This window comes from Ciconia boyciana, chromosome 20, assembly GCF_034638445.1.
Source record: "Ciconia boyciana chromosome 20, ASM3463844v1, whole genome shotgun sequence".
Classification (NCBI taxonomy): Eukaryota; Metazoa; Chordata; class Aves; order Ciconiiformes; family Ciconiidae; genus Ciconia; species Ciconia boyciana.
Window position 1 is genome coordinate 4,723,836 of NC_132953.1, and position 27,904 is coordinate 4,751,739.

The following is a 27,904-nucleotide window of genomic DNA, read 5'->3' on the forward strand; positions in this document are numbered from 1 at the left end:
GCTGACTTGTAATAGCGCCTAGCACCCCCGCACAGCGACAAGTGTCAGGACAGCGTTAGAGGCTATTCTTGGTGCCGAGTGGGCTCGGGAGCTAACTGTGTGCATCGATGGCTTTGCTCTGTCAAGAATTAACGCTCTAGCTATAGGACTCAGACCGCAGCTCGACCCAGGTGCTCGCTATTAATCGGGAGGCGACACGGTGCGACTGCTTGGGGGATGAGGCTCAATGCTGTAAAATTGGGGGTGTGCAGAAAAAAGACTCCTAGGGATCATTTATGTGTTTTCCCATCCTGGCTATGTAACTGAAAATGGGATGCCTACAAACAAATGCAATTCCTAGGACATTTCTGAATAGTTAATAGGTTATTACTACAGCTCGATAAGTACTGGAAAGCAACAGGCCTCTGCGGCCGTGAGCAGCTGCCGAAACTGTCGAAGTTTCACCGGCAGCTTGGATCTTGGCTTGAAGGCTGTCAGGAGATGCTTGCAGAAGAGGAATCAGCTAAATGTTTTGTACCCGCTAGCTGGGGGAATGAGGATGGGGCTAAAGAAAGCTATTGCTGAAAGGGGTCAGAAAAGCAAAGCCGCAGCTCCATTAGCACAGGGCTTTAAAGGAAAGGTGCTCTCACAAGGCTCCTCATCATTCCAGCTCGCTGGAAGCCACAGCGGACAAGTGCCGGGCCTTTGCGTCCCCGTTTCCTCTGCCTGCCCCCGGCAAGGCTTACGTAACAGCCTGGCATCGGGGATGAGTCGAGTGTCATGGGTGGCTACTGCATTCCCGGCACGCCGCGTTCCCCATGCGCTCCCACTAAAGCTTCATTACTGTACCTTCTGCTCTGCTCCCGAGCATCTGCTTCTAGCCCTGCCATGATATTTTAAAATACAGTCTGTGCCTGCCGTAGCGCTGCTTGTGGCTTGGACTGAAAATGCCAGGGTCTGAAATCATTGATATGAAACAGGGGTGACTCATTTCTGAGAGTGCCAGGCCCATGTTAATTCTGTTAATAGTGAAATCATCTGCTTGCAGGGCTGTTTTGTCTCTGCCACTACCAACAGAGCTCTCTGTTAGCTGTTGTTTCTAGGAGAAAGGAAAAGGGTATGGGAAGGGGAAGACTGGGGTTGAGGTGGGAGCCCTTTTTACCCCAGAAACGAGCGGGTCCCTCAACGAGAAGGCCCCAGAGATGGGCTCTCTTTCTAAATTGATGGGGGGGAGAGGTGTGACGGGGAATCAAGGCTGCCCGGGCAAGTTTGGGTAAGCGCCGATGCAAGTCACTCCCCCATAACCGAGGCACGGAGGAAGGCTGCAGAAAAGGTCTAAAGCGCTGTGGGTGAAGCGTGCCACGAGCTAGTCATTACAGCTACAGAAAGCTTAAGCGATGCCCCTGGGACACCGCAACGCTTGCTTAGTCCAACAGCAGGATTTGTGAGGAACCTGCCGAAGGGGAAACAATGAATAAAAACACAAATACCTCTCCTGGCCGCCACGGTGCCAGGAGAAGGAACTGTGTGTCTTCCAGAGACCTGTCTCCTGGCAAGCTCGGGTGCAAAAGCAAGTGCAGAAGCGGGGAACCTTCTGGGGCAGCCGGGAAGGGGGCAGGGGTGCCTGTGCCCCAGGCAGATGCAGCAATGGGGACCCTCCTGATGCGAGGAAGGAAGAAAAGGACGTGGGGTCCAGGAGCCTGCGGCCAGCCCTCTGCCAGGACTGTGCCATCACCACCCAGGGCACCTCCAGAAGGTTAAAGTCTAATCTGGGAAGGTCTCTGCCGGGCTGGCAAACTAGGTCAAAATTAAGTACGGTTCAATTCTGATGCAGCATGATTGATGTCTCCGTTCATGTAGCTGGATGGCATTTACCCTGCGAAGCACTTTGTCTTCTCTGGAAGAAGAAAGGCTCTTTGCCAGTTTGCAGGTTGTGAGGAAGGGAGCTAAGGTAGGCTCTCTACCTGGGACGTGCTAATGGCCTCAAAAGAAGAGAAGCTTCAGCTCCCTCTGCTCAGGCACTATTTCAACCATGTGCTAACAGTGTTTTAGGGTAGCTCACCAGCGTGACCCGAGCCTATGCAGCGCACGGCGTGAGGGCCGTGGGCAGGGGCCCCTGCAGCCTAAGCGCAGCTCTGCCCGCGAGCCGCAGCACGGCTGCCGGCTGAGCGCCCATCCCTGCCCGCTGCTCTGGCGAGGGGGCTCATCTCCCGGGGAGTGCTTTGCTTTCTTGGGCTCTGCAAGCGTGCAGTGCCAGAGGTAGAGATGATAACATCTCCTGCACAAAGTCATCGCGGTGGTGTTTTGTTAATGGGAGACAAATTCTTCTCGGCTGTCTTGAAAAACTTATCTCTTAAAGATCACTGAGTGGCATCATGGTGTGGCATTGATTTTAATCTAATGTAGGCTGTGGTAGCATGTGGTACTCCAAGTGCTAGCAGCTGAGGAGGTCATCTTGGGTCTTCGTCAGTGTGGAGGGGCAGGGGGTGTCAAGGTCAAGCAGGTGGGCTGATAAAAGGTCATTTCATAGTAAATGGCCTGGAAATGATGAAAACCTGGTCCTTTTTCTCAAAGGCAGGATTGGTTAGCACCAGGAAACAGGCAGCTTGAGAGCAATGAAGTAGGTCCCCCTGGGAGGAAAAGGGATGAGCTGATCTTAGGGCAGGCAATTATGCCAGTTCAGGGAACGGGGAGGCACAGAGGCGACAGCCGTGTGCAGGCTACGAGCGTGGGGAGAGGCTCGAGGCCTCGCAGTGGCAGCACGGAGGGCGGGCTGGCTGCCGCAGGAGCCGCCAGCAGTTAGATAAGATGTCTTTTGTCCCAGTGTGTTCTAAGGCAAAGGTTTCTTGTGAGTTGTGTGCTTTTGGGGGAGGTTTCGGATAAGCTCTTTCCAAAGAAGGGAAAGGGATGTCTGCAGATAAAGGTTAGACCTGTATGTCTGTATTAGCAGCCCAGCAGCGTAAATGCTGTCTGTAACTGTGATCCTCTCTCTTGCCCCTCAGGACCAGCTGGCCTCCTGTCCCGGCGCTTCTTCTCGCTGTCTGCCACGGCTACGACACAGCACTTGCAAGACAGCCGGCCTCACGGTCACGGAAGACATTTCGACCCAGCACGCAGGTAGGCAGCTGAAGCAGCTACTTCTCTTTTCCTTGTTTGTTGCACTAAGCAAAGTCCTTGCAGGCGATGTGGTTCATGACTGGCTTTCCCCCAGGAAGGGATGGGATTTATGTGGGATGGTGGGGATGTATTCTAGAAATATAAATCCTGGAACCAAGTACCTGCATCCAGGTCTGAGTTGGGATGCGTAGGCGAGAGCACGGAGGCTGTTAAGGGACAGGAGGGCAGGCTGCAGGTGAGCCGCTGCCTTGGTAGCCAGGGGCTCGCGCCAGGAACAGGAGGGCAGGGTGTGGTGCTGCGGTTGCTGGAAGGGGTTCGGGGAGTGCCGTCAGCCCGGGGGGTCCAGGCAGCAGTTGTCTTGCCCTGGGGATGCTTCCCTGCCGTCAGCGGTGTCCTAGAAAAGACCTGTCACGTGTCGATGCCCGCTTTGTAGCGGTCTGTCCATTGTAACACTCACCAAGAGTCCCATAGAGGTGAGCGCTGTGCAAGGGAAGAAAACCCACTCTGTCTCGAAGCTGACGGTCTCTGGAGTCGTGCATTTGGTTTCTTGGTTGCTGGTGCTTAGGAGTCAGAAAAGCCGTGGAAAAGCCACAAAGGCGTAGGGTTTTAGGCTACCGGTCGTCTTGTTTGCTTTTTGTTGAGAAGTTTTGCTATAGCCATGCGTGCAAGCTGCACAAGCCTGCCCAGCAAGGATGCAATTGGTGGTGAGGATCTGTATGAGGAATCCAAGTAATGTTTTGTGCTTCTGTCTTTGGTGTCTAGGGCAAGAGGGCTCTGAGCCTGTTACTGACAGTGCCGAGTATGCTGCGTTTGGCTCCTGAAGAGCCACAAAGGGTTTGGACTTTCTTCCCCTCCTCGCTTCCGGCCAGGGCGATGTGTCCCTCCCTCTCACTCTGGTCCCCTGGCAACATCACCCGTGGCAGCAACAGGCAGCACGGACCTCCCGTGCCCGCTTTCCTTCGCCTCTAAGCTGAGCCTGGGCTCTATGCCGTCCCACGAGGCCGTGTCGGGACCGCAGTCGAGAGCCAGGGAAGGGCAGGGAGTTTCGGGGCGCAAGCCAGCGCATACCATATGGCCGAGTGACCTGCCAAACGCACGGGAGCAGGATGCGTCCCAGATAAGGGACTGCAGCCGCACGGCACTAGGATGCTCGGTCCAAGCACTGCCCCTTATGATGATGTCCCTGAGAGGACTGCTCTTTTGACTGTGCTATTTTCTGCTGGTATTAGAGGAGCACCAGAGACCTAGAGGAGGGGGGGACACAGGGATGTTCGGTGCTTGTGACAAAGCGCAAGACCCCCAAGCACCATGTTACACAGCTTTCTGGCTTCCCAGGCATTGGTAATGCTGTGCGGTCAGGTCTGTAACAGAGGCTAGGACACACGGGCTCCCTCTCTTCCCTTCCATTAAAGCAGACCCTGATTTAAAGCACTGTAGCGCTCGGGAGAACTCAGAACTGTTGTTTACTGTCAATAAACTCTTCCTGGTGACATGCAGTACCTGGGCTTTAAAATTTGTGCGTCCCACCCCGAAGCAGTGGAAGGGCCGGGTTTTGTATGTAGCCTGAAAACCACGCACCATGCAACCAGTGAGAATGACTCTATTCTCCAGGCAAATCCTCTCTGAGAGCTTAAGGCAATGAGGAAAGACCAAACAGTGGCAAACTTCGCTGAACTCCCTCTGCTTCCTATTAGTCCTATTCTGGATAGCGCTGGGGTTACCGCACCCTCTTAGATCTGCTGCTGCATGTCCAGGCGATAGAGGCTGCTCCTGCCAAAGCAGCTCTCTGCCTGACCCGGGCAGGTGGGTTAGATGAAAGCCACAGGGAGACGGAAGGGAAAATGCTACAAATATCTTTCTGTAGACAAGACACAAGTGTCATGTTTTTTCTAAAACGGGGTAGCTGTGTTATGCAAAAAACAGCTAAATGTTGAGGAGGCAGAGGAGGCGAAGCAGATTTTCAAGGGGAGTTGGAACAGCTTTTCCCATCCTTTAAATGGAGGAGCAGGGCTTTAGGAGCAGCACCAGCCCCATGCATGCCCCTCCAGCAGCCCTAGAGCTAGTCCTGCCTCATGGCCGGCTCTTTCTCATCCTACAAGTAGCAAAAAGGGGAAATTATAGGGCACCCAGAAGGGAAAGCGCTAGCTGAGGAGGCAAGCACAGATGTCACTGAAGGCTTGAAGCCTTGCCTAGAGCATGCCTGGTCCCTTCGCAGGCTGGTTCCCCCTCACCCCCCCCAGCAGCCTTTAGGGCACGTGATGGGACACAGGCAGCATGAGCAAGGAGGGTCAAGTGGGGCAACTTAGTGTAGTCTAGCGTGTGGACAGCTAAAAAATAAAGTAGACTCTTTAAGGCTGAAGCTTTCCATAGCAGGCACCTGGGCAGCCTGAGCGTAATTCCTCATCGCCCCTAAAGTGATGGTTGTCTGAAAAAGGGGAGGCGAGGGGGAGCCCTTATGGTCCTGGCAGCAAAACTTGCCAGTGAATGGAGCCCGAGCAGGGATACTTTCAGAAATAGCAGTTTCTATGTTTTTCTGCAATGAGCAGCTCCTCTCCCCCTCTTTTTCAAAGAGTAGTGGAGGACGCATCAGAAGTGCAGAGAGGAGCCTTTCTTAAGGAGAAGGGCACGGTGCCTCACAAATACCGATGTCTTCTACCTCCCTCTGCCTAGCTTCTGAGCATAGAAACGTCCAACGCGAGCATCTCTAGGCGAAGAGCTGCTGCCCGCTCCTAGCCGGAGGGGCCCGCTTTCCCATCTGGCGGGCTAGCAAAGGGGGGACAGCCCGGCCTGTCTCGCTAGCCCGTGCCCTTGGCCGCCCGGCAGCTACCGCTGCTCGTCTTGCTGGAAATGAACCCGCAAGGATAAAATGCAAATCCGACAGTGCCACTAGTTTGAGATGGATCGGGGAGAAACGGGGAGCGGTGGGAATAGCTGCAGGCAGAGATCAGCGGCACCTCACGTCTAAATGTCTGCCGCTTCGTGAACGGGGCAAGCTGCAGGCAGCGAACGAGCTATTCGCTGTGGCCAGGGCTGCTCCGCCAGCAACCTGCCTGCCCACGGCCGCGACCGACCCTTCCCGGCCGGGTGCCGCGCTGCGGGCGCCGAGGGGATGCCGGCCGTGCCCACGCGGGACCCGCTCAAAGCCCTGCAGGCGCGGAAGTTATTTTCCGAGCAGCAAGTGTGCAACCCCCCTCCCTCCCTCCCTCCCTCCCTCCCCCGCAGCGGACCCGCGGGGGGCTGCAGCGCGGCGCGCTGTCGCCGAGGCCGAGCGGCGCGGCCGGCTCCCCGCCAGCCCACTCGCGGCACCAGCACCGGGGGGACCGGGGCTGTGCGCTGCCGCCCTCCGTAACCCCCTTCCCTCGTGTGTCGTCGTCGTCGTCGTGTCCCCCCCCCCCGCGCTCCCCGCAACTGCCCGGGGGCGGCGGGCAGCGCCGCGCGGGGTGATGCAACGCGCCGCCCCGCCGGATTTTGGGGCTGGGGGCTGCGCCCACGCGTGCACCGCGGGCCCGGCGGGCCCCCCGGCCCGGCTCACCTGTCCGTACACCTGGATGGGCTCCGGCGGGCGCGGCGCGGCGCGGCGGCTCCGCGGCGGCTCGGCGGCGGCGGCGGGCGGCGGGGCGCGCAGCAGCAGCGCGGAATGGCCGCCCGTGGCCCCGCGGCCGCCCGCCGCCGCCAGCAGCAGCAGGAGGGGCAGGAGGCGGCGGGGGAGCGGGGCGGCCCGGCGCGCCCCGCCGCTGCTCGGCGTCGCCATGTTCCTGCCGCCGGGGCCGGGCCGAGGCGTGCGGGGCCGCGCCGAGCGGAACGGGAGCGGAGCCGAGCGGAGCCAGGCGGAGCGGAGCCAGGCGGAGCGGAGCGCAGCGCCGCGCCGCCGCCCGGAGAGAATGTGCAATGGGCAGCGGCGCCGCTCCGCGCCCGCATCCCGCCCCCGCCGCCCGCTCCCCTCGGGGGATGCTCGGGGCCCCCTCCCCGAAAGCCGGCTTTGTGGCCGCGAGCGAGCGCGTTCGCGTCTCTTCGGAGGACGCTTGGGATCCCGGAGAAATAAAACGAAAGGAAGTCGTTGATGGAGACAGAAGGAAGCGAAGTGACCTGACGTGAAATAAAGTCGCGCAGAATGAAGTTACATGAAATCGAGTCAAATGAAGCAAAACAAAATTAAGGAGTTGCGGCTTCTCCTCTCTGCGGGATGCACGGGTTTTCCCGCCACCCCCCAACAGAGCCTGGCTGCTCTTTTCCTCCCACGTGCCCCCCTGGCAGCGTGTGCCCCCCAACCCGGGACGTGGGCCTAGAGCACCCAGGTATCAGTGGGAAGTGGCGTGATTGCCCGTGGAAGTGTCCCGGCTGAGGTTTAATAGTGTTCCAGGCCCGGGTTGTCACTGGTGTCACCTGTGGCTGCGTAGGGGGTAATAAATGTGAGAGGCCCCGCGGGGAGCCCCGGAGCGTCAGGCAGGGGCAGGCCGAGAGAGGGTCGCACGGGGCGATTGTGGTCGGGGTGCAGCGTGCCATGTGCCAGGAAGGACGGCGCTGGAAATCGTGTTCCCAAACAAAGCCCGACTCCCCTCTGTTGCTGCAGCTGGCAACCTGCAGCTCCTACCGATGATCTACTGCTCTTCTGCTCTCGCTGTTTGTCTACCAGTTTTGGGATGTTTGAGATTAGACAAGAAACCTGTGGCTGTGCACACAGATACCCACATATCCCAGGCCAGTGGCTACCATGCACACGTGGAGTGACCATCGCCCCGTGCACGGGGACCCTGTCACAACAGGGATGCTCTGGTCCCGTGTCAGTGCTGCTGAGCACGGCCCCGCTCCCCGCGGCGCCTGGGCTGGGAGCACGAGGCCTTCGTGCATCGGGACCTGCAGGGTCTGGCAGGAGGGAAAAGGGGCACCCGCTCTCTGCAAGCGTTACCCTTCCCTGGTGTACCGAACGTGTTGATCAACTATCTTGCGCCAGGCGAGCAGGGATAGACGGGAGAGGTTGTTATCCTGGTACTGTAGCTGTTCTGGATATTTTAACTCTACCGTTGACCACGAGCAGGGTGGCCTGCAGCGTGGGATCCGCTTGGTTTGTGGTTTTGAACCCTTTCCAACCTCCTGGAAGCTCTCTGCCACTCGTGTCCATTCCTGGAGGTCCTGCTCACAGCATGTGCGCCTGGTCCCTTTGCTTTCTCCAAGTCAGTTTCTAATCAGTGTCTCTGGTTGTTCGGTTTTAAACCCCATCGGTTTTAAACGTCTACCGGCCTCGTGCAGTCACACAATTGGGGCAGCGATGGTTTTCTGTGCGTTGGTTTGAGGCTCCTTGCTATGTCTTACGTTTCACAGGAAAGAAGAGTAGCTGGTAGAGACCTCTGTTTCCTGTGACTGAAGATTTATGAGGTCCGTGCAGCTTATATGCATTGGGGAGATTATCTTGTGGGTCAACAGCAATGCTTCATGACTAGTTTTTGTCAAGCACTGTCACAGTGCCGGGGGGCTGTTTTGGGTAAGCAGTTTTCCCGGCGATCGGTCAGACCCGCTGCAAGGCTGGGCTTCTCACCGGGGGGCGAGGAGAAGAGGCTAGCGAGGGACCTGCTGCTGGTGGGGCAGCTCGGCAGGCAGTAACGTAGGCTCGGGTCCTTGTTGCTGAGAGGGTGGGTTGGTGCGATGAAGAGCTGCGTCTGCCTCTGGATGGGAAGATGAAGGTGAAGATGGACATCAAGAGGAGAGAGGAAAAGGTGCAAATGATTTCATACATTATGGTGCCAGAATTCCTCCTGGTACAGTTCTGGTAGCCCTCAGAGCTCTCCATCTTTCTACCTGGGCAGAGCTGGGTGAGCGCTGTCTCACCTGAGCTGCCGGTGGGAGTAGGAAGCCGGAGGCCCCTGGTGTCCCCCCAGGCCCTCCCACCCCCTGTCCCAGCCATGGCACCTGGCAGGCGGGTTCGAGCTGTGCCAGTGGAGCAGCTCTTTCTGCTCACAGTCAAGTTAGCTAGCCACGTGCTCGCCCATAAAACATTCAGCATAGGTAACACGCCCGCGTGGCCCTTCTTAACTCATCAGCACGGTGGAGATGATGCATGGTTATGCAGGGATGGCGCAGGACTGCTGCCAGTGGCCACAGCCCTGATTTATCAGGGCAGGCCAAAGTGCTGGACTCCCAGACGCGGGGACTTCCCCGGTGCTGCCACTGGCTGCGAAAGGCATCTCTCACACGTCCCTTCCAGAGAGTAACTTGCTGCATCCCTGCCTGGGGATCGCGTGGCTGTACCAATGGAAATCTTCATAACGCACAGGCTTTTTTGGTGCTGGGCAGTGCCGTGTCCCAGGTGTTATGGCACAGGGGTGGGAAGGGGGAACGGGGATTTGAGGCGGAAGGAGAGCGGTGGGTTCGTGCCCAGGTGGCAGGGAAGGGCCGGGGCCAGCTCTGCCCGAGGTCCCAGCGGTCAGTGTCCAGCTGTCCTGCCAGCTGGAGGGTCCCCTCTGCGCGGCTCCGTCTCAGGCTCTGCAGTCAGCGGGAGATGTTGGCTCATCTCAGTGCTGTGCTTAATGTGGATATATGGTCTGTGCGTCTGAGGCGGTTCGCCTGCTCCCAGCTCCGCTCACACCGAGCACTGGGGATGTCGCGTTACGTGACTCATCCGACTGAGATCATGCCTCGGGAGTCTAGCATGGTGCAAGGAAAAGGAGAGTCTCGCTTATGAATGCTGCGTGACCCTTCCTCTCTCGTGTTCCTCTCCTTCCTCCCTGCTGTTGGCACGGTCCTCTTTTGCTCCCGTGCCTAGCCAGGCAAGCCAGCTGGAGCAGGGGTCTGCCACCCGTTCTGCCACGACGGGCCGAGGGGTCACGCCCCGCTTGTCTGCGGGTCCCCCTGCCGAGGGGGACGGGAAGAGGGGGGTGACCGTAGGAGACGATGGGAGAGGTGAGCTGTGCCTATTGCTCAGCCCTGGCTTGTCTCTGGAAGCCAAAGGTGTTTTTCTGGGTATAGTCATGCTACTGAGGAAAGGTCTTACCTGTTTTTTAGCCTCTTTCATCTCAGAGTTGCTGAGAGTAGACTCATGGGTTGCGTCTTCTCTGCCTTGTGAGCCATTCCAGCATTTCTAATGCTGTCAGGAAATCTTCAAAGAAAATGGATGTGACCTGGCAGCGAAGGAATGGGAGCTTATAAATCCCATGGACAGCCCCGAGGCACTCTTGGTCCCCTTTATTTCACTTGCTTTAATAGCAGAAACGTTGTCCAGAGCTTTCCCCGAGGTGCTTTCACCTAGAAACCTAGTTAGTGTATTTCAATTATCGAGTCAATACAATTATAAGTCCTCCTAATAAAGCTTTTAGTGGTCTTGACTCAGTGTAATGTCCCTCCAGAGGCCTGGAGGTCACTGTGGGTAAGAGAAGAGTCAATAAGGGAGTTTTATTGCACAGGAATCCCTGTAGCAGGTTGCTCTCTGGTGCAGACGTGGCGGGCAGGTGAGAGGGACCCAAAAGGGCCACGGCGGAGTTTGCTGAAAGCACTGCCACATCCGAGTATCCATCCTATTTCCCACGAAATGACCCACTCTGCCCTGCCAAATCCCCTTGAAAATAAGGAATAGAGGAAGAATAGAAAAATAAATAGTAAGAAATGAGGAACTGGCTTTGTAGTGGTTCTAAATGGAGGAAATTGATGTGTAGGGGGTTTGCCGTCCTCCTCCCGGCCTCCGTTTTGTGCTCCTCGCAGGGTGCTTTGAGTAACACGACTGTCCACTCAAGAAGGGTCCCCGTTCCCCCTGCGGGACTCGACCCTGCCAGGTCGCTGTGGTGGGTGTGAGGGAGAGAGCGGTAGCGAGGACCTCTCGGGTGAACCTAACGTTGGTAAATGCTAACAGATGAATAGCTCTTTCTTTGCGGAGGGAACTACACATTTCCTTTGCCAAGGTATTTTTTGTTTCTTGAAAAAAGAACCCGTCTCCTGCCGTAAAGGGGAGGGGGAACAGAGCAGAGTTTATTTTAAGGTACATCTGGATTTCATCAGTAGCAAATGCCATGAACTCCGAGAGCGAGGCGAGGAGCCCCCAGCCCCCTGGTTTTCCTTCCTCTCTCCCCCTCGCCTTTCCCCGACACAGCCCTACAGGTCCCGGAGGGTTTAGGGGATCGCAGGGGCTGGAACAGCCATCCCCCACAGAGCCTCACCGAGAGCGGATAGAGTTGTTTAAAGGAAGCATTGCATGTTGTTGGAGTCAAGTCAGGGAGTAAAACAGCCCGCCCTGCCGTCGGAGTCCGATCTCAGCCCCAACGCAGTGGAGAGCTCGGTGCGCAGGGATGCCAGGGGAGAGAGCCCACTGCTGCTGCGGGAAGAAGGGCCGCACGTGCGGCTCACGCCTGGAGCGCGAGCAAATCAAGTTGTGTGTCAAGCAGGCAGGTCTCTGAGCAGGGCTGGCAATTTGCTTTTGTTCCAACTCATCTGGGAAGCGAGAGGGCACATCTCTCCTGAGGAAGCTGGCCCTTGTTGTGGAGTGATAGGGCGCAGGGAGCTTCCAAAGAGAAAATCAGCTTGGCAGGACCTGCCTTGGAACCAAAGGGCTCAGGGGATGGGACCTCCGAGCTCTCCCACCCCACTTGGGGCTGCCACGCATCATGTTTTCAGGATCCAGCATCTGCCGAGAGAGCGGAAACCCAAGGGTCAATGCTGTCTGGCGTGGACAGGGAGCTTGGCACGGCCAAGTGGTGTCTGCATGCCACAGTGCCCGTCCTTTGGGAAGTTCTGCAAGGCACCGCTCTGAGCAGTCACTGGGGCGTTGATCTGTGGGTTTTCTAGCTTTGACATGAACAATTGGCAGCCTTTTTGCCAGAGGAGCCAAATCTCTCAATGGGGCATAAACCGAGCCCTGCAGGTCACTAATCCTTTCCTTTCCCCTCTCTGTGCTCTCAAGCCAGGAACCCCTGGCTTGAAATCCAGAGCAGTAATTATTTCCTACAGCCCTTGGATCTTGCCGCTTGCAGAGCTCCAGCAAAGCCACTCGTTATTGCGGTAGTACCCCAAGACAGCTGAGGAGGGAAAGGAGACAGGCCAAACGGGCGGCAAATGTGGGCAGGGATGGAGGTGCCAGCTAACCCGGGTGACGGATTGGATGGGACAAAACCCGTGTCTGTCGGTACCCGGCGCTGCTGGCCGGCAGCAGCCTGCAGCCTGACAATGCTTTGGGCTTAGCTGGACTCACTCAGGCTCGGGTTTCCCTCCCTCGCTATTTATGTATTAGAAGGGCCAAAGCCTGGCAGGGGAAGCTGTGCCCCATGCCACAGCTCCAAAGGTTCTTTGGCGACAACCCCCACCTTCGGGCTGGGGCTCATCAGCTGGACTTGGGGGGAGGAGGCGAGCAGGAAGGTCTGTGTCTTGGGTTTAATAACCAGATTAGTGAAAAAGAGTAATCTGGATTATGGCGTGGCTGGCAGAGAGGGTAACGCAGAGATGCACGTACTAGCCCCGTGGCTCAGCTCCCCCGGGACCCCGAGTGGGTTGCCGCACCTCTCTGCCCCGCTGCGCAGTCTCAGCAGCGAGGGTGATCACGTTGCCCCTAGTCGCTCATCGCTTTGTCCCGTCTGTAGGCGCTTACAGTCAGGTGAATGACAGACAAGCTGGGACAAAACCTCATGTAAAGTAGGGCAAAATACGGAACAGCTGGTAGCGTGAGCCTGGCAAGGTCACACCGTGCCGCATATTGCGCTCGAGAAGCTGCAGCCCTGTCCCTCCCAGTCCGTGTCCGGCACCTGCCCAGCAAGCGGCGTGGGCGAGAGCCAGGCCAGGGGGATTTCGGAGCAGCACCATCCCGATGATGGGAGAGGGAAGTCTCGGCCCCAAGCGTGGCTCTTGCTCCCCAGCACCGGGATGGTGCGGGTTGCCGCCAGGCTCCCTGCATGAGCGCGTCCCTGATTATCTGCTCGAATGCCAAGCAAACAGGCTCGAGTCAAAACCCGGGACCCAAAGTCCCCTTGCACAGCAAGAAGGCCCCGATGCGGGTCCTGGGGATGCTCAGCAGGAGGGCAGGGGTTTCAATTAATCTATGTGTAGCCCGAGGTGAAAGCTGTACACTTGAGACGGAGGCATGGAAATGTTTTGTCGTTGTGTTGTCCAAAACAGGGGAGTTGTTTTCTGGGCAGATCAGCCTTTTTGTAGTTCCCAAAGTAAATCAGTCTCCCAAAACATCAGTCGTGGCTACCTTCAGAGGAAGGTGGCACCATGTGAGAAGGATAGCCCCAAGGCTGATGCGATTCTGAAGGGCAGCAGAACTGCCAAATGAAGCAGAAGGTACTTCTGGAGGGTACACAGCATATTCATTTGGGTGCACAAGCAGTAGACTCCAATCTTGTCTCAGCCCGCTTGCAAAGCGGTGTCACGCAGTAGGTGTCTGGCAGGATACTGTACCTGGAGAGGGACAGATCAAATCTGTAATGCGGACAGGTCAAATCTGTAACGCGTTTTGTCAGCAAGGCTAGCTCCTCGCAGGAAGTCATGGGGCACATGCAGCACCACATCTCGACGCCTCTTCCACGTGTCCAAAATCAGCAAAGCTCTGTCCGTGTGGAAGCGCACAGGGAGGTGTCCAGGCTCCCCGAGGACCGACAGGCTTCGCAAGAGCCGGGTCCGTGCCACGCGAGCACACCGTCCCTTTAGGGGACAGCTGCGCAGAGATGCTGGGGTCAGATTTTCCCCTATGTGTAGGTGAACGGAGGCAAGGCAGAGGTTATCGGCCGGGAGGTGTGTCTGTGGGTTTTGAGTGGATCCAAGAGTAACAGGTTTGATCCATGCCTAGAAAAAAAGGGAGATAGCCAGGGACCACAAAGCGTCACTAGGTCCGCTGCCGGTCTCTCGAGGTCTCCTCACGAGGCAACCTTGTCCTTTGCAGCAGTTTCTTGCAGCACCATGGCTGCCACATGTGTTGTCGTTTGGGACTGCACTTTGTGGCAGTATGGCTTTGAGTCGGGAAGGTGAATGTCTCCTTGGGTACGTGTTCCCATCGTAAAGAAACAGCATGGTGAGAGGGAGCAGCATCACGGGTGCCTTCCTTGGCGATTGGCAGGTCAGCTGCAGGGAAGCGGTAACGGCGGGGCTGCGATCGCTCCCGCTCTTTCCGCAGATGACACTAGCAACTTGCAGGGTCGAAGGACAATGACGGCACCCAATCCCGTGCTTATGGTAAACAGGATCCACTGCCAGCTGTCCTTGGCAAAGGACTCATAACCGTACCCTGATGACGAGCGTGTGTTTTGCAAGAGGCATGGAGACCTCCTAGGGGGAGCTCCTTAAAAACAAATGGAGGGGTGTCTCGGGGGGTGCGTTCCCTGGGAGCCTGTCCCCAGCGGGACCGGGCATGTATAATGCCACAGCCACATCCCTCTCCTGTGTCTGCTGCCCCTTTTATGTAGCAATAAATCTACTGGAGCATTTACAGAATCCATATAGTATCTGCGTTTCATGCGAGCATGGATGATTTTAAGTATCATCAGTTTCCTACGCATCGGCTGAAGTACGTGTCCCTCCAGGCTCCGGTCACACTGTCCTTTTTAAAAGATGTAGCCCTCAAAGAGCGTCTTCCTCCACTGGGAGTCAGCAGAATCTCATTCATGGGCTTTATATATATATACACACACACATATAAAGTGTATATATATATTATAAAGTGTCTATATATATATTTGTGTGTGTGTGTTTATATGCATATATAAATATATATATTTATATAGGCATTTAGATGTATATATATCTATATATAAAAATATTTTAATATAAATTTTAATTAAAAATATATGTTTATATAAAAAATGTGTATATATACACACATATGTAAATTGTGCAGATTTATATATACGTGCCTGTGTTGGGGTGTAGGTGCACCTTTCTTCTTTAATGAAGAAAAGCCACATGGTGTAGGGCGTGCGTGCACGGGGACATACCTCTCTGGGTACCTCAGCTGAGGCAGAGGGTGCGATCGTCAGGACGCAGGGGCTCCGAAGAGCCTTGCCAAGGGGTGCCGGACCACGGTCATGCCACAGGCAGCATCAGTCAGTTGTCAGCAACCCCTTACAAACGGGGCCAGCCATGGCCCGTGGCCACCCGCCAATGATGGCCGTGCTTTTCTGCCACCTCAGGATGGGCTTTCGAGTAGATGCATCAGTTTTCAGGGGTTAGGCGATGGGCGCAGAGCAAGGATGTGGGGCCAGTTGCAGCTCCCGCTGCAGAGAAGATGCCGGCGCAGGCATTTAGTGGTGCAGGCAGGTTTGCAAAGAGTTGTCCAGCAACCTGTTGCCAAAACAAGGCAGGCCAGGCAGGCAGGTCGGCAGCACAACCTAGCTCCTGACGAGAGAGATGGACGGCATTTCTGTGCCATTGGTGGCCATCAGCAGGTCTAAGGAAGATGTTGCCCTGCTCACGGGTTTGGCCTCGGAGCCTTCATCGGAGGCGGACAGTGCTCATGCATGGTTTCTGCAGGCCATGGCTAAGGGCTTTCACCAGAAGCATCCGAGCATTAAGCTTGCACATAGCGCGTTGCTTTTTGAGCCTGGGGTCTCTCTGAGAAGCATGGTGCTCAGTGTGCAGTATGCGGTATATGAATGTGCACAATGTGTGGAAGAGAGTCATGTAGGAGATGAAAGAAGGCAAGCACACGCTCTGGGTGTGGGTGGACAGGGAAGCTATTGCAGAGAAGATTAGCAAGCTGGGGCGCAGAGGAAATCCGCTCGATTGTTGCCGGTGGTGGCAGAAAATGCTACGACATCGGGCAAAGTGCGCGGGGAGGTCGGGGAACAGGAGCAGGAAAGGCTGGAGAGCAGTTTGCATCTGCGCATCACCAAGAACAGCTCCTGAATCCCACCTCCCGCTGCTGGCGGAGCATGGGAGCGAGCGGGCGCAGGCTGGCAAATCCCCATGGATATCGGCAGAGTGGCGCTGCCGCACACGGCTGAGAGGGCATGCCAAAAACAGGAGCCCAAACCAGGAGTGGGAGGCGCTTCTGCGAGTAGATGCTGTGCAGGCTAAGGGAAAGGAGCAGCTACGCAGGCTGCCATTTCCAGCGCGGAAAGCAAAGACCTTCACCATAAATTGTGCTCCTGTCGCTCAGTGCGTGGTCATTAATAAGCCTGCCTTGCCGCGGGATCGCCGGCACACGAAGCAGGAGCCATTATCTGAGTCTGCTGTCATTTCCTCATGTAGAAAGTGCCATGCAGGCTAATTACTATCTGTAATTGTCACATTGGTGTACGAGCTGCCGCATTAGCGTCTCCCGCCATGGAGGCTCCTTACTTAGCATCTGTCACAGCAGCGGTGGCCAGCCCTTGCGGCTAGGAGGCAGCTGGGGCAGGGCGGGAGGAGAGGATAAATGGACACAACGGGTTCAAGAAGGAGCAGCAAAGGCGAGCGGCGCAGCGCGCGGCAGTGGCCTCTCAGTCCTCCTTCCAACCTGGTCAAGCTGGCGGGGCTGCTGGGAGGTGAGGGGCGATACTAGCTCCCCTCCGGCAGGCAGCGGCAGGGCTCCGGGCAAGGGGGCAGGGACCGAGCGGCAGTCTTGATGTTGGCCATCGGAGTTGCATTGCTGTTGCATAGCAGCAAGGGGCGCAGCGCTCGGTCATGGGCAGCCGATGGCAGCGGCCGTACCTGCCCATGATGGTGGGGGACAGGGACGCTTTTTTGCCATGCTGTCCTGCAGCACGGCACAGCTGGGAGGAGGTCAGAGCTGGCTTTGCCGATGTTTTCTCCATGTGGAAGTGTGATGCCGATGGTAGGTGTGGATTCGTGGCGGTTCGGGTCCTTGCTGGTCAGGTGCAGGAGCGTCCCTTCGCTGGGCCAGCGCTCACTGTGAATATGGGAAGAGTATAGAAATACTCTCGAGTATTTCTCAAGAGTAGCCTCAAGAGTAGCTCATCTCAAGATGAGCAGCCTGGGGTTTGTACCAGGAGAGCCCAGGGACCCCTGGTTTTTTGCAATATGCGTTTGGGACTAGCAGAGGCCAGTGCAAAGTGCTGTGGGCTTTTCTCTTGGGTTTGAGGACTTCTCCAAATGTACATCCTAATCCTCATGAGCTGCAGCAGCTCAGAACCTGTGGCTGTATGTATAGAAGAGGCTGTGAGAAAAGGGGTGTTTGCTAAATCAGTCACTTGCCAGGATGCCCGGGGCATGTGTGGATCTGCCCCACAACTAGACTGGTTATTAGGAATCGTGTCGATACTTTTTCTCCTTGGGCTGGGGAATTTTTGCAGCATAAGGGCCCTTCAGTGCCACCGTCCGACAAGTCTAACGGTCCCGGCAACCTTTGCGTAAGGAGCTGTGAATGCAGAGAGCACTCTCACAAAAGTAATTAAGTTGCTTGACTGCAATTTTTTTTTCCCTTGCGTGCCCTGTCTTTCTCGCTTGACAAATACCCGAAGGCATTAGCGCACGCTCAGCACTAACAGGCTATAAAATCCCAGTCTCAGGAAACTGCCTGGGATATGTTATTGAAGCCTGGCAGCACGTCGTGCAGCAGCACACCGCCTCACATGCCCAAACCGGGAGGCGACCCTGGATGTCTGCCCAGCTCGGGGCTCGGCACGGTGACATGAGGCCCCTGCAGCAGGAGCGGGTGCCATCAGCTCGTGTCTCTGCTGTAGTCCTTGGGAAAGGAGACAGTTGGCTTCGCCCCTGTCCTCAGGCAGGCACAGTGTCACAAAAGCGGCCCCCAGGCCGCTGCGGGAAGGGGAGGGGGACTGCGGAGCCGTGGGACACGTTCCATTGCGCTCTCTCCTGGTGAGCATCTTGCATGCTCAGGGCCATGCTGAGCTGTTTCATGAAGGGCCAGGTATGGACATGCTGGTGCGACGGTAAACAGCAGTGTTTGTGTGAAAAACTGTGTGAGCAGAAGCCATCTCAGGGGTTACGGTTTTCAGGCTTCCCTGGAGCAGCATGCTTCCTACGGGACAGGTAGGCCCTCCTGCACCCGCCTCTCCCCTACAAGAGTTGCAATTTGTGTTGTGCAATAAGAAGTAGGTGTCTAAAGAAGTCTGAGCTCCACGGCTGAGCTGGACCAGTTGTTACTATGCTTTGTGCTGACTTTTTGCCTGAGCAGTCCCTTGGTGTCACTTAGGACTTCACCAACCAGTCCCACCATGCCATGTGTCTTTGTGTGTAACCTGTCCTCTTGTGCTGAATCCAGCTGTCCGTCTGTCCTTGTCAGCACACCAGCTGGCTTGCCGCTCAGGCGATCGGGTCTCCTAACGCCAACCAGCTGCAGCGGGTGCGCCATTCTTTTGGGGGCCAGCGTGAAGCTGGGTCTCGGGCAAAGCCCACGGTGCCGAGGATGCTGGCAGGTAGGCAAGAGATGCAGCGCTCCGAGGACCGGTGCTTAGCCCAGCATGCGATGGTGCTGAGGTCTTCTTCAGCCATGGTGAAATGGGTGGGAGACGTGGCTAGTTCAGGAAATCTCCTAACCCTTCAGCTCTTGAGCTGTGCCTCGCGGTCACTACTGGGGACCAGCTGAAGCTCTGGCCAGGTCGGGCATTTGGAAGGGAGGGAGAGTCGCTCGTGCCACTTGTTGGTCCGGGCACCCCGGCTGCAGGTCTTGGGTTCAGAGGTCTTGGTCTGCCTCTGCCTTGTTCACGTCCAACCGCAAAACCACATGTGGTGGGAGAGGCCTCCCGAGACAGAGGTCGGCTCATCCAGCACCCCAGCTGCGCCGCCAGCCTGTTGAATGCTGTCCCATTTGGTGGGCCTTAACTGGGTCATGCCAGTAGGAGGGTGACCAGGGTCTTGTTGTTTGCCAGGATACAAGGGTTTAGAGGGGAATGAGGGGAGCCATGGGGTAGGGGAGTGTGAATCTGGGGCAAGGGGAGGCAGCAGAGTCTGAAGTGGCAGGCACATGCTCGAGGCCTCCTCAGAGGCACTGGGGTTGGTGTTGCCTGGTCGCAGGGCTGCGTGGTCTGGTCAGGTGCCTCCGGGAGAGAGGAGATGGAGGGACGAGGGCTGTCTCTCAGCCTGCATGATGGGGAGCCGGGCGGGCGGCAGCGTAAGGACTGCAGCAGGGCGGTCCTGTCAGGCTCCATAGCTTTCTGTGCATTTCATAGAATTGTCCTCAGCATGCCATCGTGCCTCACGCAGTCTCTGACAGCTCTGCGCCATCCCGCGTGCGTCCTCCAGCAGAGCCGGCATGGAGTAGCCACTCCTGCCTCTGGGCCCCACGCTTTTGGGGCAACGATGAGGAGGAGGAAGAGGAGGAGGAAAGCTGTCCACGCAGGTGCCACTCCTGCTGCCGGCATGCTGTGAGCAACATCTCCATCTTGTGGTAACAGCAGCATCAGGGTCCCAAAAACAGAATTGTGTCTCTCCGCGGCACAGTGCCCCAAGGCCGCAGGGGAGGACGCGTCCCATGCCAGCAGCCTCGGCATGGCACGCGTGTGACAGGGAGGTCCCTGTCCTCAGGCATTGTGGTGCCGCAGACGCATCCCTGTGTCCGGCGGGGACACGAGGTGCCCAGGCTGTGCTCGAGTAGGAGCAGGACCGTGGGAGGCCGCAGGGCCTCCTTGCGCCAGGGGCAATGCTGTTTCCTATGTAGGACTTTCTGCAAGACACTGGCCGCCGAGGGGCACTGCTCGCCCTGCGGCTCCCAGGATGGGGCGTCTGCCCGCGCCCACTCTCCAGGGTTTCGGCGGGCCAGGGCGAGGCATTGCTGAGGCCGGGCTTGGCGCGGGTACAGTGGAGGTAGCCCTCGCTTGCCCAGGCTAGGGAAAGCGGCTCTCAGGGTACCCCGGCACCGTGAGCGGCCAGAGCACCATCCGCTCTTTCCTCCGTGCCAGCTTGTAGGGAGGAACGTCTGTGGGCTCGTCCCCATTTCCTTCTGCTGAGAGATGTCCATTGCGGTTCCCTGCCGGGAGTACGTGACCTGTGTACCGTGTGTGTCCTGAGCTGTTGGAACTGAGTGGTCATCCCTTACCATGGGCAGTTGCAGGGAAGCACCATTAAACATAAAAGTAATGGAGACTGCCCTCAATCGTAACGGTGCCAGGCGAAGCAATGCCTTTTGGACCGAGTTGTTGCCTTCCCAGCTGAGGGTCAGGGGTGGGTGCACGTGCCAGGCGGGAGACAAGCTGTACAATGAGAAATGCTCTGGAGAGGTGATGAAAGAAGGGGAGCACAGAAATCAAGGTGCCCAAGGCGTGTTAATATGTGCACGTGGCAGCGGCACAGAGCCAAGAATGTCCGCTCATGCGTTCGGCCCCGTAAGCGTCGGCGTGGGCCAGCCGCCGGCCTAGGACCCGGCGAGGAGGAGGAAAGTGCCGCTTGCACAGTGTGTAGAGGCTGGAGTGCGACTTGCAGTGAAAACGAGGGGCTTTGTCATGGCCAGACAGAGCCATCGGGGCGACCCTACCAGACCTCCTGCCTGTGGCACGCAGCCAGTCCCCGGGGATTTCCCACCGGCTTTTTCGTGAGGGCCTGGGCGCAGGCAGGTTGCCCGCGGGATGGACATCAGCAACAGGAGTGGGGGCCGGTGGCCCCCTGAGGTGTCTCACCGCTCGGCCCATGGAGCCGGGAGGGGTGACGACTCGGCCAGGCTCATGCAACCCACTGGCTCCAATGCGGCCGGGTTTGGCTCTGGGCTCCCCCTCCCTCCCCAAGTGCCTTCCCAGGGACTGTCTGCCCCAGGCTGGACGTGTGCCCGAACCCCCTGGCTGTTATTCCCAATGGTTTTGTGCACGTGGGGTTTAGGTGTCGACAAGGCCACCGCCGTGCGCTAGTGAGCCTAGTGCAGAGAGACGAGGCGATGAGAAGGCCCGGGGCTCTTCCCGAGGGACTAATGTTCTTAGGGAATTGGGCTCCTGCTTAGCACGGTGGTTCGCAAAGGTCAGCGATGTTGTCACTGTGTTTGATCTGGGCCTTGCCTTGACCCTTGGCAGTTCTCTGGTCTCCAAGTTAATCAGCAAACAGAGGTCAGGGTTCCTGTGCACGTGGGGGAGAATGAGTTGTCACGGGGAGGCGAAAGCAGAGCCCGGCCCGGGCAGGGGATGGTGCTGGCAGGAGAATGGGACCCCCGAGGTGGTCAGCACGGGAGGGCCTGCTGGCGTCTGCTCGTGGGACGGGAGTCTTTTGTGCTCGTTGTGTGCCGCACGGCGTAGTGGCGTTGCCTTGAGCCGTACCCTGCCACGGGGACAGCTGAGATGGGGTGGGGAGCAGGGGGTCCATCGCCATGGCAAGGGACTGCGAGAGGGGCCTTCATCCCCAGTATGGGTAGCGCAGCTCTGGTGATCATTGAAGTCGCTGCATGCCCAAGCGCCAGTTTCCCTAAGAAGGGAAGCACTCTACGGGCGTACCAGGGGAAGGGAAAGCGCTGGCGCTGGCCGGCATTTGGGGGGAAGGCACCAATCTGCACGATCCAGGGAGCAGAGAAAAAGATGGGAATCAGACGGGACAAGTAGTACCCCTATGGCCAGCTCTGTCAGTGTCCCGAGCAGCAAAATCCTGTGCTCTGAGGGTTTTTGTGTCACTATAAACCCGGAGGGGGCTTGTCAGGCATGGGAGCCTGGCTTTACCGTACCTGGGAAACAGACAAGTGTGTTACACTCCGACACTGTCCGTGTGCCAAGCGTGAACAGCCGCTGGTGAAGGTCCAGCCCGTCCTCGCAGCTTTGCGTGGGTCTGGATATATTTGCGGGGGACAAGGAGAGAAAAGGGGGGGAGAGCCAAGGCCGGCACCATGGACTAATGGGGACGGCATGGCGAGTCCCCAGGGTGCTGTCTGCAGGGTTGGCGCTGGGCACCACCAGGGTCATGTCCCTTTTCTGCCAGGACGGACACAGAGCGGCAGGTGAGTGTGGGGTGGCCGGTGAGAACCACCACATCGTTGGGCAGTCGGGTTTGGCTGTTCACACGGCAGGCAGGCTGGCACAGCCTGGAATCTGCACTAGTCAGAAACCCACGTGCATCCCTTAAAGGTGCCCAGCAGGAGCAGGGTAGGTGGCAGCAAGGGTCAGGTTCGTAAGGAAGGGTACCACCATCAGCATCCCACCTCGGGCTGGGAAGCCGAGAGCCAGGCGCGGGGATGTGGTTATGTGTAAGGAGGCCTGGGGGAGCGGAGGCGGCTCCAGCCATGCCGACAGTGAACGGTGGCACTGAGTGCGTTACCTTCAGCATGCTGCGCGATTCCCAGCGGCACAGCGGGAGGCCGGGGATCCCCACGTCCCCCGCCCGCTTCTCACCCAGCCAGTGCCGGGACCTCGTCCCCTCCGAGCCACGTGGGGTGGGAAGCGACGGGGGTGTCGGCGGGGCCCTCGAGGCTCTCGGCGTCTGTACCCAAAGCATGGAGGCGTCAAGTCCTCGTGGCTGACCCGCAGGAGGGGAAGTTGGGGGGGCTGGCAGTTGGTGATATTTTCCCCTCTCCCCTTTGCCATATCACAAGAGGGGAGTGGGTGATAAGCATATTTGCTGCCAGAATGGCGTGGGGTAAACTTGTTGTGGGTGTCATAGGTGAGAAATAGGGTGCCCCAGCAGGCTTTGCACAGTGTCGGGAGTGAGGGCGAAGGGACCAAACAGCAGCCAAGTTGGCAAGTGAGATTTATTGAGTGCGGGTCAGACCCAAAGGCAGGGCAACTGGGTTTCAGCAGGAAGCACACCGGACGTTAAGGGGGAAAGCCAGCCATGAGCACCCATTCCTCCTCCCCCCACATCCCGTAATGTTCTCAGAGAGCTCGAGGGACCCGCGTGACTCAGTGCGCATCTTTGTCCTACAGGCATGCCATTTCTGGGACGTATCCCATCGGTGCCCCGCTGGACATCCCCGGCAAGAGGAAGGAGGAGAGCACATTGAGTGCCGAAGAGTCCCGCTGCGTCTTGAGGCTGAGCCCTTGCCATGCCGAGGAGCCATCGGGAGGGCCCGCACTGTCTCCAAAAGGTAGGCAATTGCGGCTTTTTTCGTGAAACACAGCTTGCAAAAAAATGTAGCATCGTCAGCCTCTTGACTCGACTCATCCTGATGGACTCTGTGACGGCAACAGCGAATCGGTGATGACGGCGCGCAGCGCAGATGGATGGAGACCCTGCCACAAGCCATGTTATTGTTCTATTTGTGCCATGTTATTGTTCTTTTTGTAAAGCAGCAGCACAGTACTAAAGCAGCACAGGGACCTTAGCAGAGACCCAAAGGCAGCCGGGAAGGGGAACAACAGGGAGACCAGGGCAAGTCTGTGGTGTAGAACGAGGCTGTAACTCACCAGCAAGGCTGGATGCTGCCGTTTCGGGAGGAGGGACAGGCCGGAGCACTCGCTGAGAATCACCCCACGCCGGTCGCGCCATCGGGGACAGGGACTCTTTGTCCGTGGGAAAATAGTCTCGAGAGGCCGGGGAGGAATGGGACAAGATCCGGCCAGGGAATCTCATCCCAGAGAGGGTCGGAGCTGGGGAGAACCCTACTCGGTCTTGGTTGCCGGGGGGCCGTCGGGCACCCCTGGGCCTTTCTCTCGGAGCTTGCGCAAGTAGTCGTGGGGACCTTTTCCCTCGAAGGCTGTGGGGCTCTTGTAGGAGCCACCGATCTTGTCCCAGAGGGTGAAGTACTGCCCGTAGTTGTAGTCGAAGTACAAGTGGTGGTCGGTGTGGTGGGCCGATCCGTTGATGATGTGTCGCAGGAGGCGGGGGACACGGTAGTCGCCATCATGAATGGAGATGGTCCAGACGTTGACGAAGATGTAGAGGCCCAAGTAGGTGACTTTGTGCAGGGGAAAGAGGAAGGGGTAGATGTGGTAGGGCAGGCTCTGCATGAAGCCGTCGACGGGGTGGAAGGCATGGCTGGCGAAGGGTGTCGCGATCTTCCAGAGGTGGTGAGGCTTGTGGAAGCGCTGCAGGGAGAGGGCATGCCGTTGGTCCCCGAGGTGGGGGTGGGCACAGGGCCCACATGGGCCGGTCCCTTTTAGGGGGTCCCCCGGCTGGGGATGGACTTGCAGCCCAGGAGCCGAGGGGGCCGAGGGCTGGGGGCCATCACTGCCCGAAGGGCAGGAGAGGGACGCGTGCCCTAAAGGGCTCTCGGCTTCTGTCACGTCGTGGACCGAGGCGAGGCAATGCCTCATTCGGCCAGGCTGAGCCTGCCGTTCCCCCCCACAGCACATGTTCCCTGGGAGGAGCGGCTCGGCCACAGCCCCAGCATGGGGTGAGGGCTGTTCCCCAGAGCCCCCTGTCCCATCTCGTACCTTATAGAGCAGTTTGTGGTGGAGAGCACGATGTATCCAGTAGATGCCCATGTCAGTGAAGAAGAGGAAGGACAGCATGCTGAGGAAGACACCCGACCAGCCTGGGGGAACAGGGATGTTAGGGACGGTGCCCGTGGGCACCAGGAGGTGGCAAGGGCCATCAAGGAGCGGGGGGCCAGGGAGGCATGGCAACCTTTGCGGCGGGAGGTGTGTGCAAGTCACACTGGGGTCTGTCCCGTCGAGGAGACGTGGCAAGAGTGTTGGACAATCTCCCGTGACTCAGGAAAAGTGAGTCGGGCGCCAGTTTGTTGGGAGCTGCACCCAGGGAAAGGAAGGCCTTCTTTTGTGGAGGGGGGCACACATCGAGTGGGCTGTTGCAACCCATCCCCAAGCTGGGGTGGGCGGGTGCCTCCTCATGTCGGCCTAAAGGGAATTTGGGTAATAGACTAAGGGAATTTGACTAGTAGATGAGACCAGCTCGAGGCAGGAGGTACCCGGGTAGATTTTGTGGGGCTCCTATGAGGTGTGCCATCATCAGGAGAAATGGGGGCACACTGCCCACCCTGGGGGGGATGAGGGAGGCGACCTGGGTGGCAGGGAGAAGGCGCCAGCCGAGCAGGGGGGTGTGGGGGAACGGCTCACCATATGGGGAGTCCTCGATGTTGTCGTAGAGCTTGCTGTAGCCCCGCACCTCAGCAAAGAACAGGGCAACGGTGGGCACACTGATCCAGGGGAGGGAGCGCAGCGCATAGGCGATCTCCCGGCGCACCTGGTTCTGCAGGGGCAGCAGCGGAAGAGAGGGGTCAGAGGGAGAGGGCGTACCGGGAGCCGGGCAGACACCCGAGAGCCCCAACACCCCAGCCCCTCGCAAGGTAAGGAGGGCCGGCACGTTGGCTACTGGTTGGCTTTTGGTGAAGGCACTTTGCCGTGACATCCGCACCGTGGCACGGGGCATGGCATGCTGCCCGTTTGGGGAGAGCCACGCTCGGGCAGCACAGGGCTGGCGCTGGGTGCCGGGTCTAGTTGTCATTGTGCAAGCGGTACTTGTTCCCAGTCAGGGATGACCGAGGGGCCCGCGTGGGTGGGCACCAGAGGGCTGGGAGGGGCGGTTGCCGCCACCGATCGGGCAGCCGTTGACTTGCAAGAGCAGGGTGCCGAGACAGGCATCAGTCTGTGCATGTCAGGGGCCAGCCTTGAGCTGCTACACGCGTGAGCGATGGTCGCCACAGCAAGGGAGCTCGTACCGCCATCACCCAGGGAGCGACGCATGCCAGGGAACACAGGGCACCAGGGCGGGCGTGGTCAGTTTGGATGTGTGCAGGGACAGTGTACTTTTGGAGTGGCCGGGGATCCCCGGGCTGCCACCACATCCGGAGTGAGGAGGTTTGTGGTGGTCGAGGGTGGAGAGCAGGACGTGACGAGTGTATCTGTAGGGCCGGGTGTTTAGTGGGCAAGGGGGTCGCCCACGTCTGGAGCGAGAAGTCCCGGCCTCGGGAGGACGGGGTGGTCCGGCATCTCTGCCGGGCCCTGTTGTCAGGGGCAGGCTCTGAGCTGGCCTCAGTGTCCTCGTGTCCTCAGGGAGTTTCTAGGGGCTCGGCTTGCTGGTCAAGGGTGGGTCTCGTGAGCGGCACGTAGGGCAGGGGTTGGTACGTGGGAGAAAAGCATCCCTGGAGGTGCAAGTGAGAGCAGATAGCAAACAGGCAACGGGGACAGCCAGCGCCATGGCGTCAGCACGTGTCATTTGGAACGGCCTCCGACTGGAGGACAGTGAGAAGGACGCCAGTGGCGCACGGTGTGGGCGAAAGCAGCGCACAGCGCAGCACCGCAGGGCCCAAGCAGGGTGCTGGGGGGGGGGGGTGGCGTGGGGTGTACCCACCTCTAGGAACTGGGGATGTTTCTTGAGTTCATGGTCAAAGATGAAGTAGTAGCTGAGGGTGCCGAAGAGCAGGTAGAGGGCAAGCGCCCCCAGGTTGGTGATGACGAAGAGGCTGAGGAGCTGGCGGCAGGGCTCGCCTTCGGGCCAGCCGGCGGGGTACACGTAGGGTGTGAGGAGGTGCCGGTTGGCGGCGTCCAGGACCAGATCCATGGTGGCTCCTGAGGGAAAGAGAGAGGGTCGGCGTGATCTGTCACAGAAGAGGTGCAAATGGTGTCCCCTGTCTGTCCCCGTGGCCGTAAAGGCCCTGTCCCAGCAGCGCAGAAGATCAGGTGCCCGCCGGGGCGTGGGTGGCAGGGTGCTGGCATGTCATGGCGGCGGGGAGGCCAGCCGTGAGTCCGGGTCACCTTAGCCAGGTCCGTGAGGTGTGTCTGGGAGGTGTAGGTTGTGGGGTGTAAAGCACGGGCCGTGGAGGATGTCGAGGTGGGAGGGGCCGCCCTGTTTCTCTTTCCTCTCGCTGTGGGAGAGGGCAGGTACGGCAGGGTCCCATGCCGGGGAAAGCGTGGCAGCGGGATGTAGGTTTTGGGGAGCAAGGCCTCCTTCTCGGGGGCCTGGGGACCCTGGGGACGGTGGCGGCAGCTGTCTCGGTCCGGGCCTGGTTTCGGGTCCCACAGGGGCCACTTCAGTAGCGCTCCTGGGGGGTCCCGGTGCCGGCGTGGAAAGCCCCCCGCAGAGACGGGGCCGCGCGGGGCAGGGAGAGCCGCGTCGCTCGCGTCGGTGCACGGCGCGGGGGGGTCCGTGTGTTTCGGCGGCGCAAGCAAGACGGCAAGTCCTCCCCACGGAGCCGCAGCGGGGGGGCGGCCCGGTGCGGGGGCGGTGGAAACGGGGCGTCCCGCGCGTCCGAGCCGCGGGCGACGCTGTCGGCGCGGCGCCGCGCACGGGAGCTCAGCCCGCGGGCGGGCGGGCGGGTGCGTGCACGCCGGCGCGGGGGCTGCAGCGCCGGGGCCGTGCCTGGGGAGCGGAGCCGTGGCCGGGCCCGCGCCGCGGCCGGGCTGCGCTCGGCGACCGAGCCGCGGTGCCCCCCGCGCCCCCTCCCCGCGCCCCGTACCCCGGTACCTGCCTGCGGGCCGCGGCGCGGCGGTGGGCGGGGAGGGGCGGCGCCGCCCGGTAGCGCCACGCGACGTCACCGCCGGAGCGGCTCGCGCCACCGCCGGCCGTGACGTCGCGCGGGGGCGGGGCGAGGGGACAGCCCCGGCGGGGACGGCCCCGCGTCCTCCGCGCGCGTCGGCGGGGCGGGGCGGGGCCGGCCGGTGCCTGAGGGGGTGTCCCGGGACCCCGGGCCGCGCTGGGGGGGCGGGGGGGGGTGGGGGGGGGATCAGGGGGGGTCCGGGGCCCCTCCCTGCTGCGCGGGGCTGCGCGGGCACCGGCGAGAGCTGCGGGGCGGCGGAGGGCGCGGTGCTGCGGAGCCTGCCGCCGGGGCGTGCGGGGCGGGACGCGAGGGTGGCAGCGCGGGGAGCAGGCAACGTGCTGGGTGAGAGCGTGAAGAAGATACTCCGGCCCTCGGCGGGGGAGGACCGAGGCGTGGGATGGTGAACGGAGGACTGAGGTACGGCCAGCCCGACCGCATTGCTTTGCCGTGTGTCTCATCGTGCAGAGCAGGGCCAGGCGCGGGCCAGGCAGGGTTTTGTGGTGAGGGTTTTGTCGTGAGAGCTGCTCAAGGTGTTGGACACGGAGGGTGCGGTGTGCCGGCGTGACCCAGAGGGGCCGTCGTTGGCGAGGATGTGTCCTGGCA

At 59.2% G+C, this 27,904-nt stretch overlaps 2 protein-coding genes across 5 annotated transcripts in view; both read right to left on the minus strand.

Annotated features, from left to right (window-relative positions):
- SORL1 (sortilin related receptor 1) overlaps nucleotides 1-6,940 on the minus strand; it is a 53,795-nt gene extending 46,855 nt beyond the window's left edge. For both annotated transcript variants that reach the window (XM_072884666.1, XM_072884665.1), the window contains exon 1: nucleotides 6,629-6,940. In XM_072884666.1, coding sequence (XP_072740767.1) covers nucleotides 6,629-6,847 — 219 coding nt within the window. In that variant the 5' untranslated portion in view covers nucleotides 6,848-6,940. The remainder of the gene's footprint in view (nucleotides 1-6,628) is intronic.
- A 15,656-nt stretch (nucleotides 6,941-22,596) lies between these two features.
- Nucleotides 22,597-27,338, minus strand: SC5D (sterol-C5-desaturase). 3 transcript variants are annotated; one of them, XR_012045926.1, is made up of 6 exons: nucleotides 27,233-27,338; nucleotides 26,116-26,333; nucleotides 24,882-25,014; nucleotides 24,240-24,340; nucleotides 23,271-23,891; nucleotides 22,597-23,096 (listed from the first exon to the last, which is right to left on the minus strand). XR_012045926.1 is itself a non-coding variant. In XM_072884725.1 (5 exons), the coding sequence occupies exons 2-5, from the start codon at nucleotides 26,323-26,325 to the stop codon at nucleotides 23,466-23,468; spliced, it is 870 nt and encodes a 289-aa protein (XP_072740826.1). In that variant the 5' UTR covers nucleotides 26,326-26,333; nucleotides 27,233-27,338; the 3' UTR covers nucleotides 22,597-23,465. The 3 variants fall into 3 exon arrangements, 2 of the variants coding, with proteins under 2 accessions (XP_072740826.1, XP_072740827.1); XM_072884725.1 differs by having other exon boundaries at nucleotides 22,597-23,891; XM_072884726.1 differs by having other exon boundaries at nucleotides 22,597-23,891; nucleotides 27,229-27,335.
- Nucleotides 27,339-27,904: the final 566 nt, after the last annotated feature.